Below are 22,161 nucleotides of genomic sequence, written 5' to 3' on the forward strand. Positions count from 1 at the left end.
AAACATAGCAGGAAATGTAATGCCTGGGTTCAGAAAGTTATATCAGTATAGATTAGTTTGTGAAATTGTCTTTGTTTGTTCTTGTTTGAATTTGATATTGTTATAAATGACACTATTCAAATGTCTTGAGGCATTGCAGCAGTTTATTGAAGCATATGCAAACATACATGAACAGACAGTATGACAAAAATAAAGTTTGTTCATTTTTAACTATCCTAAAAGTCAACATTTGGTATGACCGCCTTTATTCTCTGACATAGCCTGAACTCTCTTCAGCAGCTTTCATTTCTTTAAGTAGTCTTTAGCACTGGTTCTCCAGGTTTCTTGAAAGACTTTCAAAGCTCTTCTTTGGACGTTTCCTGCCTTTTGTTAAGTTCTGTGAAGATGATCCACCACTGCTTCAATGATGTTGAGGTCTGGGTCCTGATAGCGTTCTGTTGTGTCTCTCTATTCCAATGTACCTTTACTATATTTACAGAGTGTTTGAGAAATGTGTATTTAAACAAGGTTTTACTGCAGTGTGTTTGGGGTCACTGACATGTTGAAAGGTGAAGCCACTGCCATCCACATGCTACATGGCATGTTGGATCAAAATCTGCATTCATAATATCATCAGTTATGACAACACTATCAGCTGTAATGCAGTCCAAACCATGACAGAGCCTCCACCGTGTTTTACTGACAGCTGCACGCTGTATGCGTCCTCCCTACATACTGATAGCAATCTGAAGCACAAAATCCAAAGTTGGCGCTACCGTCTGAAAATGGTCAGGTACAAGGATTTTCCCATTTGTTACGGACATCACTTTCTGCAGTAGATGGCGTTGATAACACTTCAAGTGTTTTCTAATATTAAAAAAAAGACAGATTTTACTTTTCTCACGCTCTTACCTTCTCTTAAGAAGTAAGAGGTCTAGCCACTGATTTCGTAAAATGTAATGACACACACACACACACACACAGATCTACGAGCTTTTCACGGCTTTACTCGTGTTGATTTTTCATCTAAAAGGAATCTATCTTTTAGTATGGAGGATAAGAAGGGGGAAAGGAGAGGAGGAGAGGTGAGACGAGTCCAGGAGGGGAGCTGGAGAGAGAAGGAGGGATAGAGGAAGAGGAGGAGGTTGAAGTGTGCATAAGAAAGCAGCTCCTCCCTCCCGCTGTCTGCGGACCGGACGGCAGCAGCAGAAAAGCACCAATCAGCAGGAAAATCGCGTCTAATTTGGGATTTAACTCGAAGTGAATGAGCGAGTCTTCACCGGAGCACGGACCTGCGCTGCCCTCACTTCACTGTGCCCCCATACCCTCTGTGAACCGACCGACATGCTCTCTCTGGGGACTCGCCGTGTCTCTGCTGGCCGTGTCCTGCGCGCTGTGGCCGGCTGCGGTCCGGGCGGCGTCCTGCGAGACGGTGCGGATCCCGCTGTGCCGGTCCATGCCCTGGAACATGACCAAGATGCCGAACCATCTCCACCACAGCACGCAGGACAACGCGGTGCTGGCCATCGAGCAGTTTGAGGGGCTGCTGGGTGAGTTACTGCCCCTCAGTGCCCTAATAAACTTTTTTTAATTGGGCAGTTAATTAAGTCATTGAAGAACCTGGTGTGTAATTAACTGACCGTAGAAGCAATCGCACAGTGATTTTTCAGGTTCTCATGAAAACATGTAAACGTTTTCCCCACAACTTTATTTTTAACTTGCTGTTCACGATTTTTGATTTTTGAAGTCGCTAATAAGCAGTTAAAGCGCTATTTTAGGGCACACAGATTAGTTAACAAGTCGGGCAAAGGCTGAAACAGCCTGGGATGACCTTTTTATCATCTGCACGTTGCCTTGACATTAACATAAACACCTGACCAATCATAACATCTCTGTAATGTTATTTGGCACATAACTCAGAAATGATTAAATTAAAGTAAAGAGGCTTTAATGTACATACAGAAAGTGGAGTGAAGAACAGACACTTGAATAGGTCACTTCTCTAAAATTACCAAGTGTTTTTTCCAGGGCCGTAATCATCATATATATTTGAGGGGACATATGCCCCCAATCAGATATATTCAAATTTCCAACCTTCCAATGTACTTATGGAAACCATAAAAATAGTTTTTCTTCTGTGCAATAACAGATGATCACATCCCAAAATACTGATTAGTGAATGTTATCATGAACTAAATTGATGTCTTTATAATAATAATAATAATGATTATTATTATTATTATTATTATTATTATTATTATTATTATTATTATTATATGCACAGCAGTGGGTAGGTATAATCAGTGTCAAATACTTTACTTTGCTTTATTTACCTTCTTTCTTCTTAAATATGCATGTAATTGGGATTCAGTAATATTTTTATATCAGCTGTTGACCACCTGACCCTCAGACTTAGATCTCTCACCCCCAGATGTTGACTAGTAATAAATGCTAATCAAATATAAACTAATAAAATACTAACTACTGCCAAGTATTTCCAGCAGATCTGCAGGAAAAATGTCAGGACGTTTTGTGGTGGAGCAGGGCTGGATCTGGTCTGATCACTGAAACCATCGCTTCACTTAGAGATTATGGAAACCTTTTTCTGCCTTTCTTTTTTGGCTGCTGTAGCAGTACTCTGTAATGGAGCAACCATATTTTGAACAGTTGGTCAGTGACAACCCACTTTCTGGTCTGACTGTAGCACTAATCCAAGACAGCACACATCAGAATTATAGCTGGCTACAGGAGGAGGAACCTGAGCATTTTCAGCCTCTTGGGTTCACATGAATTTGGTTACAAGAGCGTTCAAGATTCTGAAATGATCTCCGAGCTGTGGACGTTGTCCAGGAAAAACAGGAATTTCAATTGTTTCGCTGCAAGGGATGACATTCCATTTTTTTCTAATTAGCCAGCCAGTTGACCGTGAAGAATCATAGCATGAGTTGGTTTGAATACTGGAAATTGAATTCCTGGTATTTCCCAAAAAATTCTTGACAAAAATCTGTTTCCATTTTCTGGGGAAAATACCTGCGGTATAATAAAGTTTGAAAATGAGCCCGTTTGGCATCATTTTTAACTGGTTGAGAAGCTTGTAGTACAAAAGACTGATTTTTAAACCAGTGCATTAGTGTTCAAACTTGTGTACATGTATCTGGCATTTCTGATGGAAACATCTTTGTAATTATGTATTATTTGCAGTTTTGAATAAGATGGTAGTCTAAATATTTTTATTCAACCAACAATACACCTGAGGCAAAAGTCATTTTTCTAGTAAAGCTGTCAAACACTCATGGTTTTAACTAATCAGTCGGCTAAATTCATCTTTTTCTGTCTTTCTTCCATATTCAGGGTATATAACCGAATGACCAAGGAGCACAAACAAAACAACACAACCACACTCATTCAATAGTGCAAAAACAATTCGTCTCTTTCCATTTTCTGTTTTATAACACTGTGAACAAAATGTCGGTCCATTTGCTTTGTAGGAAGAAACAAGACTTGTGAACATGTCACTTTAGACTGTGGGAACTTTTGATGGCCATGTTAGTTGTCTGGTAGTAAATTGTAGGCAAAAATAAAAAATCAATCAGGAACATAATCAGTGGAGTAATTGACAGCAAGTTCTGACCCTGCTTAACCCTGCCGGGAGGCTTTCACTTTTCAAAAGTTTTAGCTTTGGCAGGCCGTGGAGTCAGCACAGTTAGCAGGTAAGCTGACCTTAATGCCAGCAGACATCAGCTGGTCACCTATTGCATCCAATTGGCAAATTTTAGTCTTTAGACCTCTGACCTCATGTTTCTAAATATTAGAAGTATGGCCGTCTGTACCGACAACACTCATTTACACATAGTTTTGAAAGTGCTGCTTTTTCTGAGCAGAAATCTTTTTTCAGAACTAGAAATAATGAGAACCTTGGAAAATGGCACAGAAGTTATTATTCATTTATTCATTTATTTTAAATGACCACCTTCTCTTCATTTTAAGAGTGGCTTGTTGAGCTATAAATCCTGAGCGAAACTGTAAAAACTGTAGGATTATGGGAGTTGTTTTTTGTTTTGTTTTTTTAAGATAAAGGGGTCTGTTAATTTTACTTAGATATAATAGGATGTATTCTTCCATTGAAGGGGACTGATATGCTCCTTTGTTATTATTTCCAGACTCCATGAGAGTAGCTTTGTGCGGCTCAAAGTACAAAATAATCCTTATTCATTTTACACTTGAATGTCGGTGCAGTGCTTAAGTTCACGTAAAAACGCGCCCTACTAGCTTGCATGCCTTTAAGGCTACTACTACTGCTACTGCTGCTACTACTACTAATGATAATAATAATGATAACTGGAATAATTTAGCCACACATAATAACAGTTCAACTCCAAATCTAAAAGTCTCCCATCAGGGAGACTGTTTGCCTGATAAGTTAGCCCCACAGTGGAAATAAATAGGATTGGTTCCTTTTGCATATTAAAGAAAAAGTTATTCTTGATTCTTTGTCTTTTGAAATTGCCATGGTGCAATGCACAGTCTCACTACTTATTTCACTCATATATATTCTAGCAAGTCAGGTTAACAAAAAACTTTATTTTTATTGCAGGTGATTTTACATTGGTTTTGCATTATATGATTTAAAAGTAGTTCAACCACATGAAATGTTACAGTTTTACTGTAGCTGCTAATCAAGGCTAGTTAGCTTCTTTAAAAAATAGCTTTAACTTTTTTCCCCTCATTATGATTTTATTTTCACTACCATTTGATGTATGTGGTAATTCAGTTAAGTAAAAGTTTCTAATCCATCAGACCGATAAAATTAGGCAAATTAGATTTAGATAGTCTTTTCTCCTTCCACTCAAGTGGAATAGGTCATTATAGAGGACAGTAGAAGTAGAATCGCCTCAGTCAAAATGCATGAAATTTACATTTATTAAGTAAACTGTAACAGGAACTGCCTCGGAGCATATCTGCGGATATCAAATATTACTATCTCTCTGTAGGATTTGGCAAGTAACATTGCTTTTCAATCCTGCACGTTCTCTACACATGCCATCACTGTCTGGTTAAAAATAAACTAACTAAACTAAATATGAGTTCTGATTAAAGGTTTGGGCAGGCTGCCACAGTTAGGTTTGGTTTGGTTACTTTGGCTGATCTCCTCCATCCATACTAACAGCAGTTTGAACCATAAATTCCAAACTTTCAGAGGGTACCTCTCTCCTGACCTACTCCTTACATATTAACTCCATAATTAAAATGTTTTGCTTCAAAGAGTCTTCATTACTCTACTATACCTGTTGCCACTGATTTCCAGTCCAGGCCTTGGGTAATTTTCCGTGCCTCAGTTTTGTTTTGTTTTTTGCCCTGTTCCCTTTCCTTAAGGATGGGTTCTTGACAGCCACCCTTCTACTGAGACCGTTTCTGATGATGCCTCAAAGAGCCAAACAGTAGATCAGAGGCCCCCAATCCCAGTCCACGAGGGCCGGTGTCCCTGCAAGTTTTAGATGTGTCCTTGATCCATCACAGCTGATTTAAATGGATAAATTACCTTCTCAACATGTGTTGAAGTTCTCCAGAGGCCTAGTAATGAACTAATCATGTGATTCAGGTGTGTTGACCCAGGGTGAGATCTAAAACCTCCAGGGACACCGGCCCTCGTGGACTGGGATTGGGGACCCCTGCAGTAGATGGATCAGTGGAAGGGCCAGATGCAGCTCTCAGGTTCTGTGTCAGGCTGGATTTCTTTTATTATTTATTTAAGAGATACTGTGTGTAAAATGTCACCACTAGATGTCAGTATATTGCAGTCAACTGAATTCTGTTTCAAGCGCTTAATTGAAGCTAAGGTAGCGGCTGTGGGACAGACAACTCGTGTGAGTGGTTGAGGATTTCCTGACCTTTTCTGTTAGTAAACGCTGCTTTCTTGCTGCTGTTAGTTGCTGTTAGCCTGTTGGATCCTTGCACACTTGGCGAATACACTGTCATCACATGAGAATCCATTGAAATAACTGTGACAACATCAGAATAAATAAACCCGTTTATGCACATTTTCATGTGTTAGAGCCCCAACCACTGTGTAGGTAATGAGACATGAGGTAAGGAGGTGGAAAGAGGATAGAGCAGTGGTGGAAGAGAAAAAGGTAGCGCATATATATATATATATATATATATATATATATATATATATATATATATATATATATATATATATATATATATATATAATTGGTGTGTTAGCATACTAAAATTTGCTAACTTAAAATGGTGAATAAGATACTTTAAAATAGGGCTGTATAATAACGTCCTTGTTGTAAAAGCCAACCTTTTTCTTACTTCAAACCAGCAGTTTGACTTAAATTCTTTTATCCATTTCTACAACCATATTTTGAATTCTTTGCTAATGTAGATTTAAATTTGAAATATGTATAGGTGTTCATTCTTATTTTTTCTCTAATCGGATCATTTCTCCCAGTCGTTTAACTTGTAATAAGCGACCGTTTCACATTTCCATGTGAGACAAGCATTGATAACTGCATTTGTGGTCACATTCATCAGTAATCTTCACTATTTGAGGTTTCTGCAGTCTCATTTCCTGCCATATTAGTTCATAATTTATCCATGTCTGTCTTCAATAAATACATTTAGGTGCTGGCTGAACTTTGAGCTTGGCTGAGGTGGGCGGAATGAAGATTTTAAAAAGTGGTTAAAAAGGACTCTGCTTTAACCAGAAAAATGTCCTAATGAAAGAGCTCTGGGCCAAAAACCAGGAAGCAGTTTGAGGTCACAAGTTCAAGCTATTTCTTTGACTTCACTGTGAAGTGGTACAGCCAAACCTCAGACCCACTCTGCAATAAAAGCACTGATCCATCCTCTACCCAGTGCTACACTCTTTCTGGTCTCATCCTGTTTGAAACATGCAGCAGGATGGCAGATGGTAAAAGTCCAGTGTTTGTTCAGCCAGGGGTCCCTGAATGCACCATGTCTTCACTGACATGAAGAAGACATGAGTCTATCTAGAGAGCTCAAATTAAGTGAGCTGAGACTGAACAACCGTCCTTAAATATTTCTACAACAAGTGTGGATATGAAAGCTTCTTGGTCATAGCATGTAACGTCCCATATGGAAAAGAAATAGTAAAAACTTATAAGTGATTACTCATGGAAGTGGCCACTTTCTCATTACTTTCATATATTGTTTTAGTAAGTATCCAAAACATACAAGTTTCATTATATAATTTTTCAAGGGATCTTATATCTGTTTTCACTCTTATATGCTTTTCATACAAGTTTCACACAAGACAGATACAAACTTTATAAGATTTATATATATCTTTTCCATATGGGGTAATTCTGAAATACCATTTAAAAGGTGAAGAATTCCCAGTGGATGAGCACTTGGTGACAACCTCTCTGTCTTCCTTTTCTCACCCCAACCGGTCGTGCCCAGGGCTGGACTGGGACAAAAATCGGCCCGGGCATTTTGACTAGAGACCGGCCCACCAGGTATTATAGGAAAAGTCATAAAGCCTTTGAATGAAAACAAACGCTGTTGTGACAGTGATGTACAATCTTGTTGGTATATGTATGATTTCTATACATTTTACGTCAGATAAAAACTTTGGTTGAAAGATTCAGATAATTATTTAATAAAAGCTAGAAATTTTAAATGAGAAGAACAAAGAAAAGTATTTCTTTGTGCCCCCCTTTCCCTGTTAATGCTCTACCTGACCCCTGGCAAAACTTTCCTAGATCCGCCCCTGCACAGTTACCAGCTGTCAGCTACTTAGAAAAAGGATCCTGGTGTTATTTGTCTCTCAGAAACAGTTCATAACTTCCCTTCAACTCATTCATGTCACCTAAAAGGTAAACCTGTTTGTCCATCACCTGTTCAGCTCTGATGATTCAGTGAGGACATCTCCTGGTTTCATCTTCATGTTTCCATCTCACCACATATCCAAACCGACATCATGACCAGCAGCTTTTACAGCTGTGGCTCCAGCAAACATCAGCTGATACTAGAAAGTAATATTAAATAAATTCTAACAACAGCTGATCAAGCTTAAACATGCTGCTGTTGTTTAACGCGACATCCGCTGGTTTCCTCTTTCTGGCGCAAAGTGGGCGATAAACAAACAAGAAAAAAGCCGATCAGCTGATCATTGATCAGTTTCATGATTGAAGCAGCAAAAGGAGGGGGAGAGGATGAGAGCAGAAGAAACAGCTGTACAGCGTAAAGACGCAGAATAACTCCAGCTTTGTGTCTTTTTCCATTCTAGCTGAAGTCCGGGACAAACTGTGCTCCTTTTCAGCTCAATACGAAACGCGTAATAATTTCTCTGAATGCGGGACGATTCCGTTTTTTACAGGACAGTTGGCAACTCTACTAACTAACCTTATGAATAAAATAAAGTTCACTGTCAGTAACATCATAGCACCCACCCAGCTGTATAGAAACTCCATCATGCTAGCTAGTAGTACGAGTTATTGTACTAACTGACTCACTATTAGTGAAAAGTGTGGACGGTCACTTTATTAATGGGTCTGTTTGAAATGGAGCAGCGAGCTTTTGGATGCCCTCGTCTTTCTCCAGAGTAGGAGTCACAGGAGCTTCCAGTCAGCATCACCAATGACTTGTGTTGCTACCACATGGATTTAAAAAGAAAATAAAAAAGATATTTCCAGGATGGACACAATTTGCTAAAAAAAATGTCTGTTTTTTTTAAATGCTTGCAGGTGTTCACAACATATTTTCCTAAGTGCTCCAATTTGTCCTCATTATTTATTTATTTATTTATTTATTTATTTATTTATTTTAACCATATAAGATATTGTGTAACTTTCTTGAGTAACATTGCATATTTACATGTGGGCTGTAATCCATAAATATTGTGACTAAAGCTGCCTCTAGCAAAACATCTGTATTTAGAGCTATTTGCAGCTATTTTTATTGCAAAAAGACATCTTTCCACCGATTCTGCCTTTATATACGAATCCATGGAAAAATGTCTTTATACCGCTTGATTGCTTGGATGCTCAAAAGTAACAAAAGTATTGAGTTTATGGAGGGAGGGTGTTGGATGTACATGGAACTCCTATACACAGAGTGAGAGTGGGGAACTACACTGACCTTATTTTACCTGGAAAAATCTCAAGTTCTACTTAAAACAGTACAATACAATAAGAGTTCACACCAGGTGTACATGATACACCTGGTGTGGGCGGGGGAGTGACTCCAGGGCGGGTGGACTAAATTCAATAGCTGCCACCCCACTGATTTCTATTTTGTCATTTCAGCTGCTCATCATTTATGCTCTCTAATGAAATTGCACATATAACCTGTGTTTCCCTTCTTCAAGGTACTGGTTGCAGTCCGGATTTGCTCTTTTTCCTATGTGCCATGTACGCGCCAATCTGTACTATTGACTTCCAGCATGAGCCAATCAAGCCCTGTAAGGCAGTGTGCGAGCGGGCGAAGCTCGGCTGTGAGCCGGTGATGAAGCGTTACAACCACAGCTGGCCCGACAACCTGGCCTGCAGCGAGCTGCCACTCTATGACCGTGGAGTCTGCATCTCTCCTGAGGCCATCGTCAAGGCAGACGGACCAGGTACACTCATTCGTTTGTATTATTGCTGTTATATGTGTGGCTGCCAATTTTGACCCGAGACAGCCTAATTCTGGAAATTGTTCTTATGTTTCTGTTTTGTTTTGTATTTTTGTTTTTTTTTTGTTTTTGTTTCACCATCACAAAATGATGTTGACGTTGACAAAGATTATTAAAAAATCTTTTAAAAAAAGCACAAAATCCAAAGAGGGGGGGAAAAATATTAAGCGAGTAATCACCATTTTTATAACTAATAAGACCTATTTCCAATGCTAATGTTCATGCTGGTACTTGAAGGATGTCCTTCATTTAAAAGTGCAAGAGACAGTAAAAGGATGGTAACAGGAAGCTGTTCAGTGACTCTGGCTGACGTGCAGAAACATTAAAAACATCATAAACAACATAAAAAAAAAACTTTAAAATCAGCTCCTTTTTAGAGGTCCTGAATGAAGGTGTGAGTGAGCATGACCAAATGATTGATTCAAATTTAAAATGTAATCTTTATTAAGCTTTTTGGACAGTTAACATCAGCTTGTGAATAAAAAGTTCATAAGATGATTATTTGAAGCCAGACACTGTTTAATTCATGTATTTGACCACTGAAGTAAAATGTAGCAGGCTCTAACCTCTTACTAATACCACATACCAGTGTCTGTCAGCATGACCAAAGACTGTGAAAGATGGATGTAGCTACAGTAACATGAGCCCCTGATTGCTTCTGCCATTGCCTTTTTGGTATTTTGAGACCAGATGTGATAAGAAAGGGGTGACTTTGATAATCCTGCCTTTCCAACACTTAGAATGACCAAAATTACAAAGTGGACATGACGTTTTATTCGATATCACTCAGAATGAGAGACTCAAACCATAAACTCAGAAAAGTGTTCATACAGGTCAGGGCTGATGCCAATTTTCCTGCAGATTTCTAAAACGCCGACCCTTGTAGAAAAGAAGACAGATTTAAATTGCTTTGCATTGGTTTCTATTTTTCAGACCTGAAAGCTATGTCCATCTTTCATAGTGTCTGTAGTAATGAAAGGACTATCTGCATTGGAAGGTTAGCCTTTTCACCAAAGATATTCCGAGTGTCTCCTCAGAATACAGATATTGCTTCACTATTGAGATTTTTCTGAATCAAAAAGAGCAAATTTTTTTCTTTGTGAAGACAAAGAGGGAGCTTGTTCACGTGATGGCCCTTCATTGCTATTAAACACAAACGTTTTTCAGTCTCACTGATTTGTAGCATTTGAGTTTAATTTAAAACATTGAGTTTTCATTATTTAACATAGTTTCAGGATATTTTTAGGAATTCTGTCAATTTCAACACAACTTTTGATTTTGAATGTGTAATTAAGTAACAAAATGACTCTGCAGATTAGTGACATAAGTGCCATAAAGAGCAGCCATGTTCCATGACCAGCAGATGTGGCTGGTTCTGCTGGAGGTTTCTTCCTGATAAAAGGGAGTTTTGTCTTCTACTGTCACCAAAGTGTTTGTTCATAAGGGGTTCATCTGATTGTTGGGGTTTCTCCATGTTATTGTAGGTTTACAATAGTACAATATATATACATTGGCAATAACCATAGCAAAGGTGATCCACAAAAATTATACCATGTATGATATCTTTAAGAGTGAATTATGACAACATGAAAATGACTCGTACTCCAGTTCTTGCATAGTAAAACCAGTGACATCTTAAATGGTATGAACTGCACTCTTTCTTTTTTTTTTCCCCCCGAGAGTCTCAACATGGAGGCTAACTCCGACGAGGATCGCTCACTGCAATTTTTAGTATATATCAGTGTTTTCTATCATGCTATACTACTCTCAGCAGTTTGTTTCTGCTCCCTCTCAGATAACATGAGTCATTCCCTGTCCAACTTCACTCCCACAGACTTTCTCAAAGAGCTCCTTGATACAGGAGGCCCACTCATTTTACACTCAATAAAACCCTCACTGTCCTCTGCTCCTTCAAACAGATCCAGGACCAGCAAGTCCAGAAAAAACCTTCATCTCAATCCCCTTGACCTCCATAACGATACACCCACATATCTCTGTTCTGCCCCAGCTTGGCTTGGCTCAGCGGGGCTTTGGGATTTTCCCTTGGTGTAATTTGTTGGTTTGCTGAGGTTCTGTCGGGGTGAATCATTTAAGTCATTCCAGTGATTTTCTGTGGGACTCTGGTCTGCATGTTGCTTTACAGAAGTATGTCTACAACTAGAAGCAGCTGCAGTTTGTCAGTGTATTGAAATACCAGCTCACAACCCCAGTTACCTTTGCACGCCTAGAGGTACATGGATGCATGAGAACAGAGACTTGTACCATAAAGCTAATTCCCAGGTCATTATCAGTGTATTATGCTTTTCCCGTGATTGGATGCCACCCCACATAGCTCTTTTCCCTATCCTCTATTGATTTTTCAGTAGAGCTGCACATAAAGTGGTGTGGAAAGGTATTTGCCCCCTTCCAGATTTTTTTTGTATGTTTGTCACACTTAAATGTTTCAGATCATCAAACACATTTAGATATTAGACAATGGTGACACAAGAAAGCACAAAATGCAGTTTCTAAATTAAGGTGTTTATTATTAATGTGAAAAAGTGTGCAGCAGCAACTCATCCAAGAGGTCACAGAAGACCCCAGAACAGCATCCAAAGACCTGCAGGCCTCACTTGTCTCAGTAAATGTCAGCGTTCATGATTCCACCATAAGATACAGACTGGGCAAAAATTGCCTGTGTGGGAGAGTTCCAAGACCAAAGCCACTGCTGAGCAAAGGAGTTTGTCTCAGCTATGCCAGAAAACATCTTGAGAAATTCCTCTGTGGACTGACGAGACAAAAGTTGAACTTTTTGGAAGGTGTCTGTCCCATTACATCTGGTGTAAAAAAAGTAACACAGCATTTCAGAAAAGGAACAACATACCAACAGTAAAATTTGGTGGTCATGGTGTGATGGTCTGAGGCTGTTTTGCTGCCTCAGGACTTGGTAGACTTGTTGTGGTAAATAAAACAATGCCGTTTACCAAAACATCCTAAAGGAGCAGCAGGTCCACCTCTGAATGGCTTAAGAAACACAAAACTAAGATTATGGAGTGGCCTAGTCAATGTCTTGACCTGAATCTGATTGAGATTCTGTGACGTGACCTTAAAAAGGTGGTTCATATAGACTTATATAGATGTAGCACAGCAGCCGCCAGGGTGGCATACTTCCTGTGCAGAACTGTAAACTGTAAAAAATTGGTAACTGCAATACATATCTCTGTATTGGCAGTTGTCTGGCCAATCTGGCTAAGGCATTCAGGCAGTTTTTAAGTCTGATCTCTTTAAGTTCACCTCTTCCAGAGCAGTTAAATGCCACACCACAGGCTAATGTGCTAATCTGCCATAATGATCTAGTTTTTACAATATCAGGGGGAAAAGGAGAAAAAAAATGACTGGCCTATTAACCTTGTTGGGTTTGTTTGTTTGTTTGTTTGGGGGGGGGTGCAGAAACCCTGCAGATAGAAAGTTATTGTAGCATCTCGGGTCTGTATTAAGAACCTGGCTTATCGATACAGATGCCAAGGCTACAGCCTGTTTTTACAGAGCAACTTTGGAAGTTTCTGAAAAATTGACGTTTTCCACAGTTGCTCTTTCTGACATTAAATTAATGAGATAGATGAATGAAATGGATGAAAATATTCAGTTTGGTTTATAGAAGGGTGCTGCCTGTATGTACCTTGCAGGAGGCAGCATTTATTAATAAAAAATGATTATAATAATAAAGAAATCCAAAGTCCCACATATCTCCAAAGTTAATTTTCCCTCCTTCTGGACTTTTTCCCACAACCTCCAGGACAGTCTAACCATCCATTTTGCCCAGGTCCAGATCACAATGGTAACAGTGATCACAAGCTTCTTGTTGAAAATATTTTTCTGGTCAGGTGGGACGCAAATTTCCAGCCTCTTCTTCCAGTTGAATATCACTACAAAACCCCCTACTTGAAGCAACCTCTACTGGCTCCTTTCTGTGTAAAGGGAGGAAGTTTCGCTTTACACATGTAACAGATGTCTGACTCAAAGGGTAAGCAATACAAACTGAGGGCTATTCACTTTAGTCGACGGTGCCTTGGCTAAAAGGTTAAGGCTTGAGGATATATGCAATGCTGTTGGTATTCATACACTATAAATAATTTGGTGCTCTTGGAACTTTTATTGCAACTGACTAATCACATTGTGGTGATGTCATAGCTTTGCAACTAGGCAAAAAAGACCAAAATCTACTCCCACAACAGCTTCAGAAAGTCGATGAGAGCCGATAATGTGCAACAAAGTCGGTGTAGGAAGCGGACTGAGATGGACATTCAAACTGCAGTTCATGTCATGTGACAACCAATGGGGTAATGATGACTTAGGTTTGGGTATAAAGTTGTCATCGTCATAATAATAGTTGTTGTTATTTTCATTATTTTTACAATTTCTATTTTTTTTCAGTTTCATAAAAATATACTTTTGTGAAAAGGTTCATTTTTATCCAAACTGTCTTTCAGTGCTTTCTCAAAAGCTTTTGAAAGTAAACTTCCCCTGTTGGTTCTGAAGCAACATTAACAAAATTATGATGCTTCTAAAACACACACACAAAAGGAAAAACTCCCTTTTAACAGAAAGAAACCTCTCTGTTAGGCAGATTGAGGCTCAGGCCTTTCATTTCTGACTGCCATCTTTCTGATCCATAGATCCATACCACCAGGACCCAACCAGGTGTAACCCAGGTAAGGCTAAACCTTAACATTTCCATTTTCTTAACATGGTCTGTATGTAAAATATCTTCCAGGGCCTAAAAAGCAAAGCCTTAAGCCTACAGGATGGTCAGTAGTGGGCAACACCTGAGGGTTGCAAAAAAAACCCAAAACTTCTAGTCTTATGAAATCTGTGAAAATGACCCTTACATCTGTAAACACTTGGGTTTTGGGGCTCACAGTCTCATTCTGGGTCATTATTGAATAAAATCTTTACTAAATGTTATAAAAAAAAAAGTTTCATTCATCATGTCAGGATTACATCCAGCATTATCCAGGATATGATCATTAGTCAATGACTGGTTGTGTTAAAGAGTTCAGCTGTCACCCTCGATTTCTGTCTGATCCACCCCTCGTTCATCACATCAAGTTTCAAAACCTCAAGTTGGCTAAAGTAGAAAATAAAACTGACCTTGAGGCCTCACAACCAGATTACACCAAACGGTGATGAATTGGCGTGCGTGCGTGCGTGCGTGCGTGCGTGTGTGTGTGTGTGTGTGTGTTTATTTGGATGTGGAAACGACTGCATTTTTTTTCTGACCACTGGACTACCCGATGTTAGTAGTTGTCAAACGTTTTCTGCCGCACCTCAGAAGCTGGAAAGTCTGACACACCAATTTTAAAATTAGTTCAACATGGGTAAAAGGTCAGCACAATGGGATCTAGATCTCTGTGTCCCACCCCAAAAGTTTGAAAACCACTGGTATGAATTAACTATGAACCTGTTAAAATACTTTACTAAAAAGCGTGTCTTTCCTGGGTTTGATTCCCCTGACAGAATCCAGTCCAGACTTCCCAATGGACTCAAGCAACCTTCACTGCAGAGGACCAGATGGAGGTAACTTCTGTCTAATGTCCGACCTTTGGTGTAGTTTACATCATTCTACACCAGTGGTATTGATAATATTTATATTTGGCCCTGAGTGTAGCTTAATAGTTACAGTCAGACCACATTTGGCCAATTGGAAGTATAAAAATTGGTAACATGAGGCAACAGCTATGCTGGGTGCTGTCCAAATGGCCACAAAAGTAAACAAATTTGAATGTGTCATATCAGTCCATGTTTTAAGAACAACCAAATTCATAGATGCCCTCAGACAAGCAACAATCTTGAGTGGATTTAAACTTGCAACGATGATCTTTCTTGGCTCACTCAAATGTGGCATTGCAAATTTAACTGGGAAATGTGGATTTTTAAGATGGAGCTTGGAAGAAACTTTCCTTTGTCAGTGCTTATTTGAAAAGTTGTAATTTGTGTGTCCATAGATAGATGCAGATGTAAGTCAGTCAGAATGAATATGAGAACCTATGAGAAGAACAACTACAACTATGGTGAGTCATCTGAAGTTTTTGTTTAAAGTATTATTTTTATTTTATTTTTTACACTTAATGTAAATGCATAATTTATTTGAGGTCACATTTTCACATATATGTGTGTATAATTTTACTGAGATACAAGTCAGATCGGATGCTCTGAGATGATTTTGGGATCTTGTTTTTCATGTTTAGTACCTGGAAAAGCCTATATTATGGAGAGAGAGTGTCATTTGTTGTTTAGCTTTCATCAGGTGGCTAATCTTGTATCATATTTGATGCTCAGATGCTATTGGTGACACTAATAATGAACCAGTGTCTTTAAAGTAATGTGATCTGAGTAATCCCATTGTTCCTTTTCACAAGTCTGTAAAATCAGTACTTGACTTGCTTTATACCTTAACCGCAAGAAGGTTTTTAACAACCTCGTACACAGATATTTTCTCCCTGAATATAAAAGTAAAACAATTCTGTGCTCCAACTAGAAATAAATTGGAGACAAATGCTTGAGGCCAGAAAGGCTTTTCCTGATGAATACAGCACGCAGGCTTGATTTGGCAAATCCAGCAGAGATTTCCATGTGGTCCTCACTAATGCTTTTGGCCACAAAATCCATTTGGGAAAGCTTTTAGATTTTTATTTTTTTCCAAGCAATCATTAAACAAGAGCCCACTTTCAAAATCGTCCGATATAATTGAAACAGAGGAGTTTAGTAAACCTGGTAGCATGCCAGAGTGCACAAGGTGGTCTTTATAAATCTTACTGCTTGCATTCTCCCTTTGCTAATTAACACTGATTCTGATATTACACTGGAATCCAACCTGCCGTGCTGGTTCTGCTTACTTCTCATCCATCTGTGTAGCTTCCATTTCCTCGTTTAGTGGCCTTTTTCTTCTTCTTCTTCTTCTTCTTTTTTTTTGCTTTACAGTGATGTCTGTTTTTCTGCATTAGTTGCATTCTTTGGTATGTTAACCCTGAGACTTCTGCATAGGTTTGGTTTTGTTAAGATGACAGTTTAGTAAATTCCGTGCTTTGGGCTGGTGCTGCTGGATGATTAATATATACATTTTTTATTTTACTTTTGAAGTGACGGGTTTGTAATCAGTAAGTCTAATAAACACGTTTTAATTGTGAAAAATAGGCCACAGGGCTTTTTGGAGGATCAGTTTCTTGACTGTCTCCCTATTAGCCTCATGTGTCAGCGCCTGAGATTTTCTAATGTGAGCATGTCAAGTCTTTTTTTTTTTTTAAAAAAATAATAAAATGCACAACAGAAAAGTTGGGAACTTATATATCATCAACATGCAAACACCACATATGTTGCATACTACATGCCAGTTGGAGTCCTGGTCATGTTAGCCCCTGATATATAATATTAAATGTGTCTTTAATAGCTTTGTAACGTTTAGGTCAACTTACCCAAGTCATAGCTAGCTGTCTAACTGCCCTGAGCTGGTTATTTGTTTAGAAAGTGCATATATCAGTTTTATATCTTTTGATTTGTACCATTATATGACTGTCTCCACTTGCATTTTGCTGGTGATAATGTTAGCAAAAATGATACAGTTAGCTAGCTAGCTATAACTTAGCCGGATTTGTACAGTGTAGCTATATTCCAATGTAAGATGGGTTGCAGTTGCTTTGATGCTAGTATTACAGTAGCTAACATTAGCCAACATTAGGCAGAAAAACGATAGCTCAGCATTAGCATTGATATCCAAAGTCAAACTACCCTCCATGACTCAAGTTCCCTGCAGTTTAATTTTTTTTTTCAGGCAGACAGGCTTCATTAGTCAGTGTTTGAGTTTCTTGCTTGCTGACTTGGACAAATTGCTCAATGCCATTAGCTTCCTTACCCACGCTGTGCTGTCCAGTAAAGTTTTCACTTGTAAAATGTGGTATGCATGTGTTTAATAAGGTCTGGTACCAGGCCAAGAAAAAATTAAATAATGATTCACACTTAAACCAGGAATTTAAAAAAACATAACAAAAGGGTGTGTTTTTATGGGTTGGTGCGCATTGGTAAGAGGAATTTCTGAATATCTCATATTCAGTTTCCATGCTGGTGCCTTTGTTCTGCAGTGATCAGAGCAAGGGTCAAGGACGTGAGGAATCGCGGTCTGGAGCCCACTGCTGTGGTGGACGTGAAGGAGGTGATCAAGTCTTCTCTGGTCAACATTCCCAAGATGACGCTGACACTCTACTACTCATCCTCCTGCCTGTGTCCTAAGCTGACTCCTGGAGAAGATTACATCATTATGGGCTACGAGGACGGTGAAACCTCAAAGTATGGGCAGCGGAAGATATAACTGATAATATATATAGTTATTGACAAGAAGAAGTTGGTAAGATAGAAGTCCAGAACTTGTTGAGACTGGGCCCGTGCTTTATCTAGAGAAAAATCTCACTCGTAGAACCAGTATGCTGTCAGACTTTCTGAGACAGCTTCCGATTGCCCCTTTGCTCTGCAGGGTGCTATTGTGATAAATTACTGATCACAGCCAAATGTTACTTTTTTCCTTTTTTTCAAAAAAGTCATATTTTAGTTTCTTCTTTTGCTAGCTGTTAAACTATGCCAAACATTGTTAAAATTTTGTCTTTGCAGGTTGCTCCTGATTGACAGGTCCATTGCTCAGAAGTGGAAGGATAGAATTGGCAGGAAGGTCAAGGTGCGTAGTTAAATATACCTGATTTTGGTTCTGGGTTAAAATAGAAAGTCTCTAGTGCTGACTGGCTTCAGACCCTTTGCTCTCAACTCTTTTCTTTTTTTTTTTCCCATCTTCTGCCAACTATGAGCAAATTACTACTCAGGCAAAACTGAGTCAGCAATTTAAAATAAATTATCAGTTTTCTTTGGAACAGGCTTGCAGCTCTTGTTTTCTCACACTCTGAAGATTTGGCATTGTGACTGTGGTGAAACACGCGCCCATCATTGTCATTGCACATGGCAGCATGCACCGAAACTGCTCAGCGCACTGTAGTGTTGTTAATGTTTGAAATGTACCAGAGCAGGAGCATCGGGATTCCCCAGAGACTTAGAGGGAGATTTCAACAGTTGGAAAAACTGAACAGCTCTGCTGAAACCTTTTTAAAAAGAAAGATTCATGTTTTGCTTTGTTTTCTGTTTTTACTACCTTTTTTGTTTTCTTTGAACGTGTATCATTTAGGGGAAGATTGCAGCAAGTCAGTCGCCATAGGCTTGAGCATAAATGATTACAATGCTGTCACACTTTGCGATCAGTGACTAATACATTGATTGTAGTACCCTCTCTAGAAAAGTAACATTGACAGCGATAGTGATCAATCCAATGGTGAAGAGCAGCAACCAAGGATCTTTATTAGGGATTGTATTTTTAGTTGCTCATTGTCTGATGGGGCTGATCATCTTTCACTTTTCTGTCTTTCCTTCTGTCCAGAGATGGAACCAGATGCTGCACAGGAAAATTCAGAGTCGCCACTGAGATCTTCCGACTTTGTGTGCGTGTGACCGTGTGTGTGTAGATATTGCACTATTACAGGCTGTTGTAGCTGAATGTAGTTCATCTCTTCATCTGCCACTGTTTGAAGTCAGTTTTGTCATTTACTTCCTTTGCACAAACATCAATTAGTGTGTGTGTGTGTTCGTGTGTGTGTGTATACGTGTGTGTGTGTGTGTGTATACGTGTGTGTGTGTGTGTGTGTGTGTGTGTGTGTGTGTGTGTGTGTGTGTGTGTGTGTGTGTGTGTGTGTACGTGTGTGTGTGTGTGTGTGTGTGTGTGTGTACACCTAAAGCACTCAGTTAAGAGGGAGGAGCTTAAAATTGCGTGCAGCCATGTACTTTTATTTTTTACTTTTTCCCCCTGCGGTGGCTGTGTTGGCTACACAGCTCTTCTTCATGGTTACAGTTTTTATTAATCCTGGATGTTGGCCATGTTACCATGGTGATGGGATGGACGACATTTGAATGATACAAAAGCCATTTGGACTTGGACATTTTGAATACATCTGTAGCCATGACCTGCCTTCCACTGAGCTCCTAAGAAAATGAAACGTGGATATCTGTGCTTTGTTCAGACAGCAGTGTGAGTAGAAAGCAGCAGAAACTTGTTTTCCTGAATATCATTAGATCCAGTTATCGATGGATTACTGAATGGGCCTCATGAGCACAGGTCACAGCCTTCTGTTTTGACAAATTCCAACTTTATAATCTGCAAAGAGCTTCAAAACAGTCACATAGATGTGTAAAAAGACAGTAAATGACTGCAAAGATATGGATAACAAGTTGAAGACTAACAACCATATAAAGAGATACAAATTATCAAAACTCTGTGTGGCACTGTTTTAAATAAAAGAAAAGCCCTTTTTAAAATTGCCTGTAAAATTCACATTTTGCAAATTTGTTAGACATGAATAACACATTTTTAAACATGTTGTAAAGCTTTTTATAACCTTTTTTTTAAAGCAGTTGTACGTAAAGAATAAAACCAAAAATCTTACTGCTTTGATATGGCATTCAGTATTATGATTTCTTGTTGGCTGATAGTTTACGTGGGCATTATGGGGGTGGGGGGCAGATGTAGGACATCAGTTCCATTATGCTTTTGTTTAACAAATGTTTATTCTCCCCTCAAATCTGACCAACAAACATATTCTAACATGAATTTACTGTTTTGGTACCTGTTAAAAATTAGTACTATATTTGTGCGACCCACACCGTGACCAATAAAGACTTTTTTTTTTTTTTTTCTAAGTAAAATGTTAAATAGAAGAGGAATGTGACCGTAACTTAAAGAGGGAGTTCACCCCAAAATAAAATGTAATCCACCATATCACCGTGCATGAGGATGCCTGCGTCTGCTCGTGACAGGATGTAAACGCTGATGGCGTCACCCTCGTCTGAACTGTAGTGTTGGTAGTGTCAATGTTTCTATGGCTGATATATCCAAAACTGGACGTTCTGCACCAAAAATATTCATACATTTACATACACATCTCAGTACATGTGAAAGCCAACTGTGGGCCATAAAACCTTTTTTTTTATATTTGCAAGGGGTCTTTCATCATTTGACTAAAAAAATTATGAATATGTCATAAATTCATAAAATGACAGTCGCGAGTCAGAAAACACACACGGTGGCAGACAAAAAGTCCTTAAATGTGTGCTTGTTACATTTCTCTTAAATTCGGTAATATTAATCTGTGTTACATGGATCCTGTATTGGTACGTATCTCTTGTGGAGCACAAAAGTCCCACCAACATTATGTCCAAACCTATTTATGAAGGGCAGCCAATCAGAAGAAGGTGATCTTGAATGGCAAGCGAAGGGAGCTAAAATAGACTGCACCAAGGCCAAGAAAAATAAGGATCATCTTGAGCTGAGAATCATCCAAAGCTAACTGAGTAGAATCCAAAAATATAATAAAAAAAAAAAAAAATCATGTTGGAAATGTTAGAAAACTGAATGGTTAACCAGTTTTAACAGTTCTCATTTAAAATTGTAGGTAGATATTAAAAAAGGGACTTTGTAACACGTTATTTTTGTTGCGACTAAACTCTAGGCTTTTATTGGAGTTATCTGTGGACGCAGCCATTGACTTTGTGCAAGAGGCAAAGTAAAAATGTATTCCCATTATGATATTCACGTACTATATACTGACACGTAGCACACATGAAGTGCATTACCTTGACAGAATGTGCTGTTGGGTTGGCCACAAAATCTGGGGAATGGATATAATGATGATGAAGCATATAAAATAATGGCTTTTGCACAGATTGACAATAAAAATACTGTTGGTCGTGTGACCAAGGTAAGTTGGCGTCATTTGCCTTAAGCATTCCCTTTTGTGTGTGTGTTTTGTGGTTTTCTTCTCAGAGGAATGGCAGGCTTTGCAGACTTTGGCAGACTTTTCCTTGGATGTCAATCTCTTACATCTGAAAAATGTATGAGCATCACCTCTACTTTTAAAGTCATTTGAAAAACTTTTTTTGTTGTTGTTGTCACAGCAGCCATCCAAACTGTTACCATTTCCACCTGTGCTGTCCCTACTCTGACAGATGTGATCAGTGAGCAAAGTCTTTTTCTTTTCTTTTCTTTTTTTAATTGAACTGCAATTTGCTGCTGCTGCTGTCTGAACACAGCCTCAGATAAACAGTATTCTCATTATCGCACAGTAACTCTGTTCATGTAAACACACTAACACTCAGTGCCACACTACTCTGTACTAACACCCTGATATGTTGAATTCTGGACTTCTCGTAGCAGTGTGAACCATTAAACATTTAGACAAGATAAGCTGGAGTGTGTCTGTTTTTGGGGTTTTTTGTTTTGTTTTAAAAATCGGCCTTAAAATTGAGGCTGATTCATACCATAAAGGCTCATACAGGGCTTCACCACCTTGAACTACACCAGATTAAAAGCAATAAAGCTGAACTCTCAGAATTTCAGTGTTTCTCATTGATGGGAGTAAAGTTTAACAAAGCAGACCAGTAGCCGCATGAACTAGCCACTGTGTGTGCGT

The 22,161-nt window shown here is 38.9% G+C and overlaps 1 protein-coding gene across 1 annotated transcript; it reads left to right on the top strand.

The window, feature by feature from the left end:
• The first annotated feature begins 1,124 nt into the window (after positions 1-1,124).
• Positions 1,125-21,932, top strand: frzb (frizzled related protein). Its single transcript, XM_040006798.1, has 8 exons — positions 1,125-1,529; positions 9,326-9,574; positions 14,287-14,322; positions 15,128-15,187; positions 15,616-15,681; positions 17,746-17,950; positions 18,269-18,332; positions 19,080-21,932. The coding sequence occupies exons 1-8, from the start codon at positions 1,244-1,246 to the stop codon at positions 19,122-19,124; spliced, it is 1,011 nt and encodes a 336-aa protein (XP_039862732.1). The 5' UTR covers positions 1,125-1,243; the 3' UTR covers positions 19,125-21,932.
• Positions 21,933-22,161: the final 229 nt, after the last annotated feature.

Source organism: Simochromis diagramma, unplaced genomic scaffold, assembly GCF_900408965.1.
Source record: "Simochromis diagramma unplaced genomic scaffold, fSimDia1.1 OVJJ01000514.1, whole genome shotgun sequence".
NCBI lineage: Eukaryota > Metazoa > Chordata > Actinopteri > Cichliformes > Cichlidae > Simochromis > Simochromis diagramma.

Bases quoted from the DNA above. Each gene is read 5' to 3' on its own strand.
- frzb (XM_040006798.1), top strand. From the start codon at position 1,244: ATGAGCGAGTCTTCACCGGAGCACGGACCTGCGCTGCCCTCACTTCAC. The intron at 9,575-14,286 runs GTACACTCATTC...TCTGATCCATAG, and splicing joins CGTCAAGGCAGACGGACCAG to ATCCATACCACCAGGACCCA. The intron at 14,323-15,127 runs GTAAGGCTAAAC...TTCCCCTGACAG, and splicing joins CCCAACCAGGTGTAACCCAG to AATCCAGTCCAGACTTCCCA.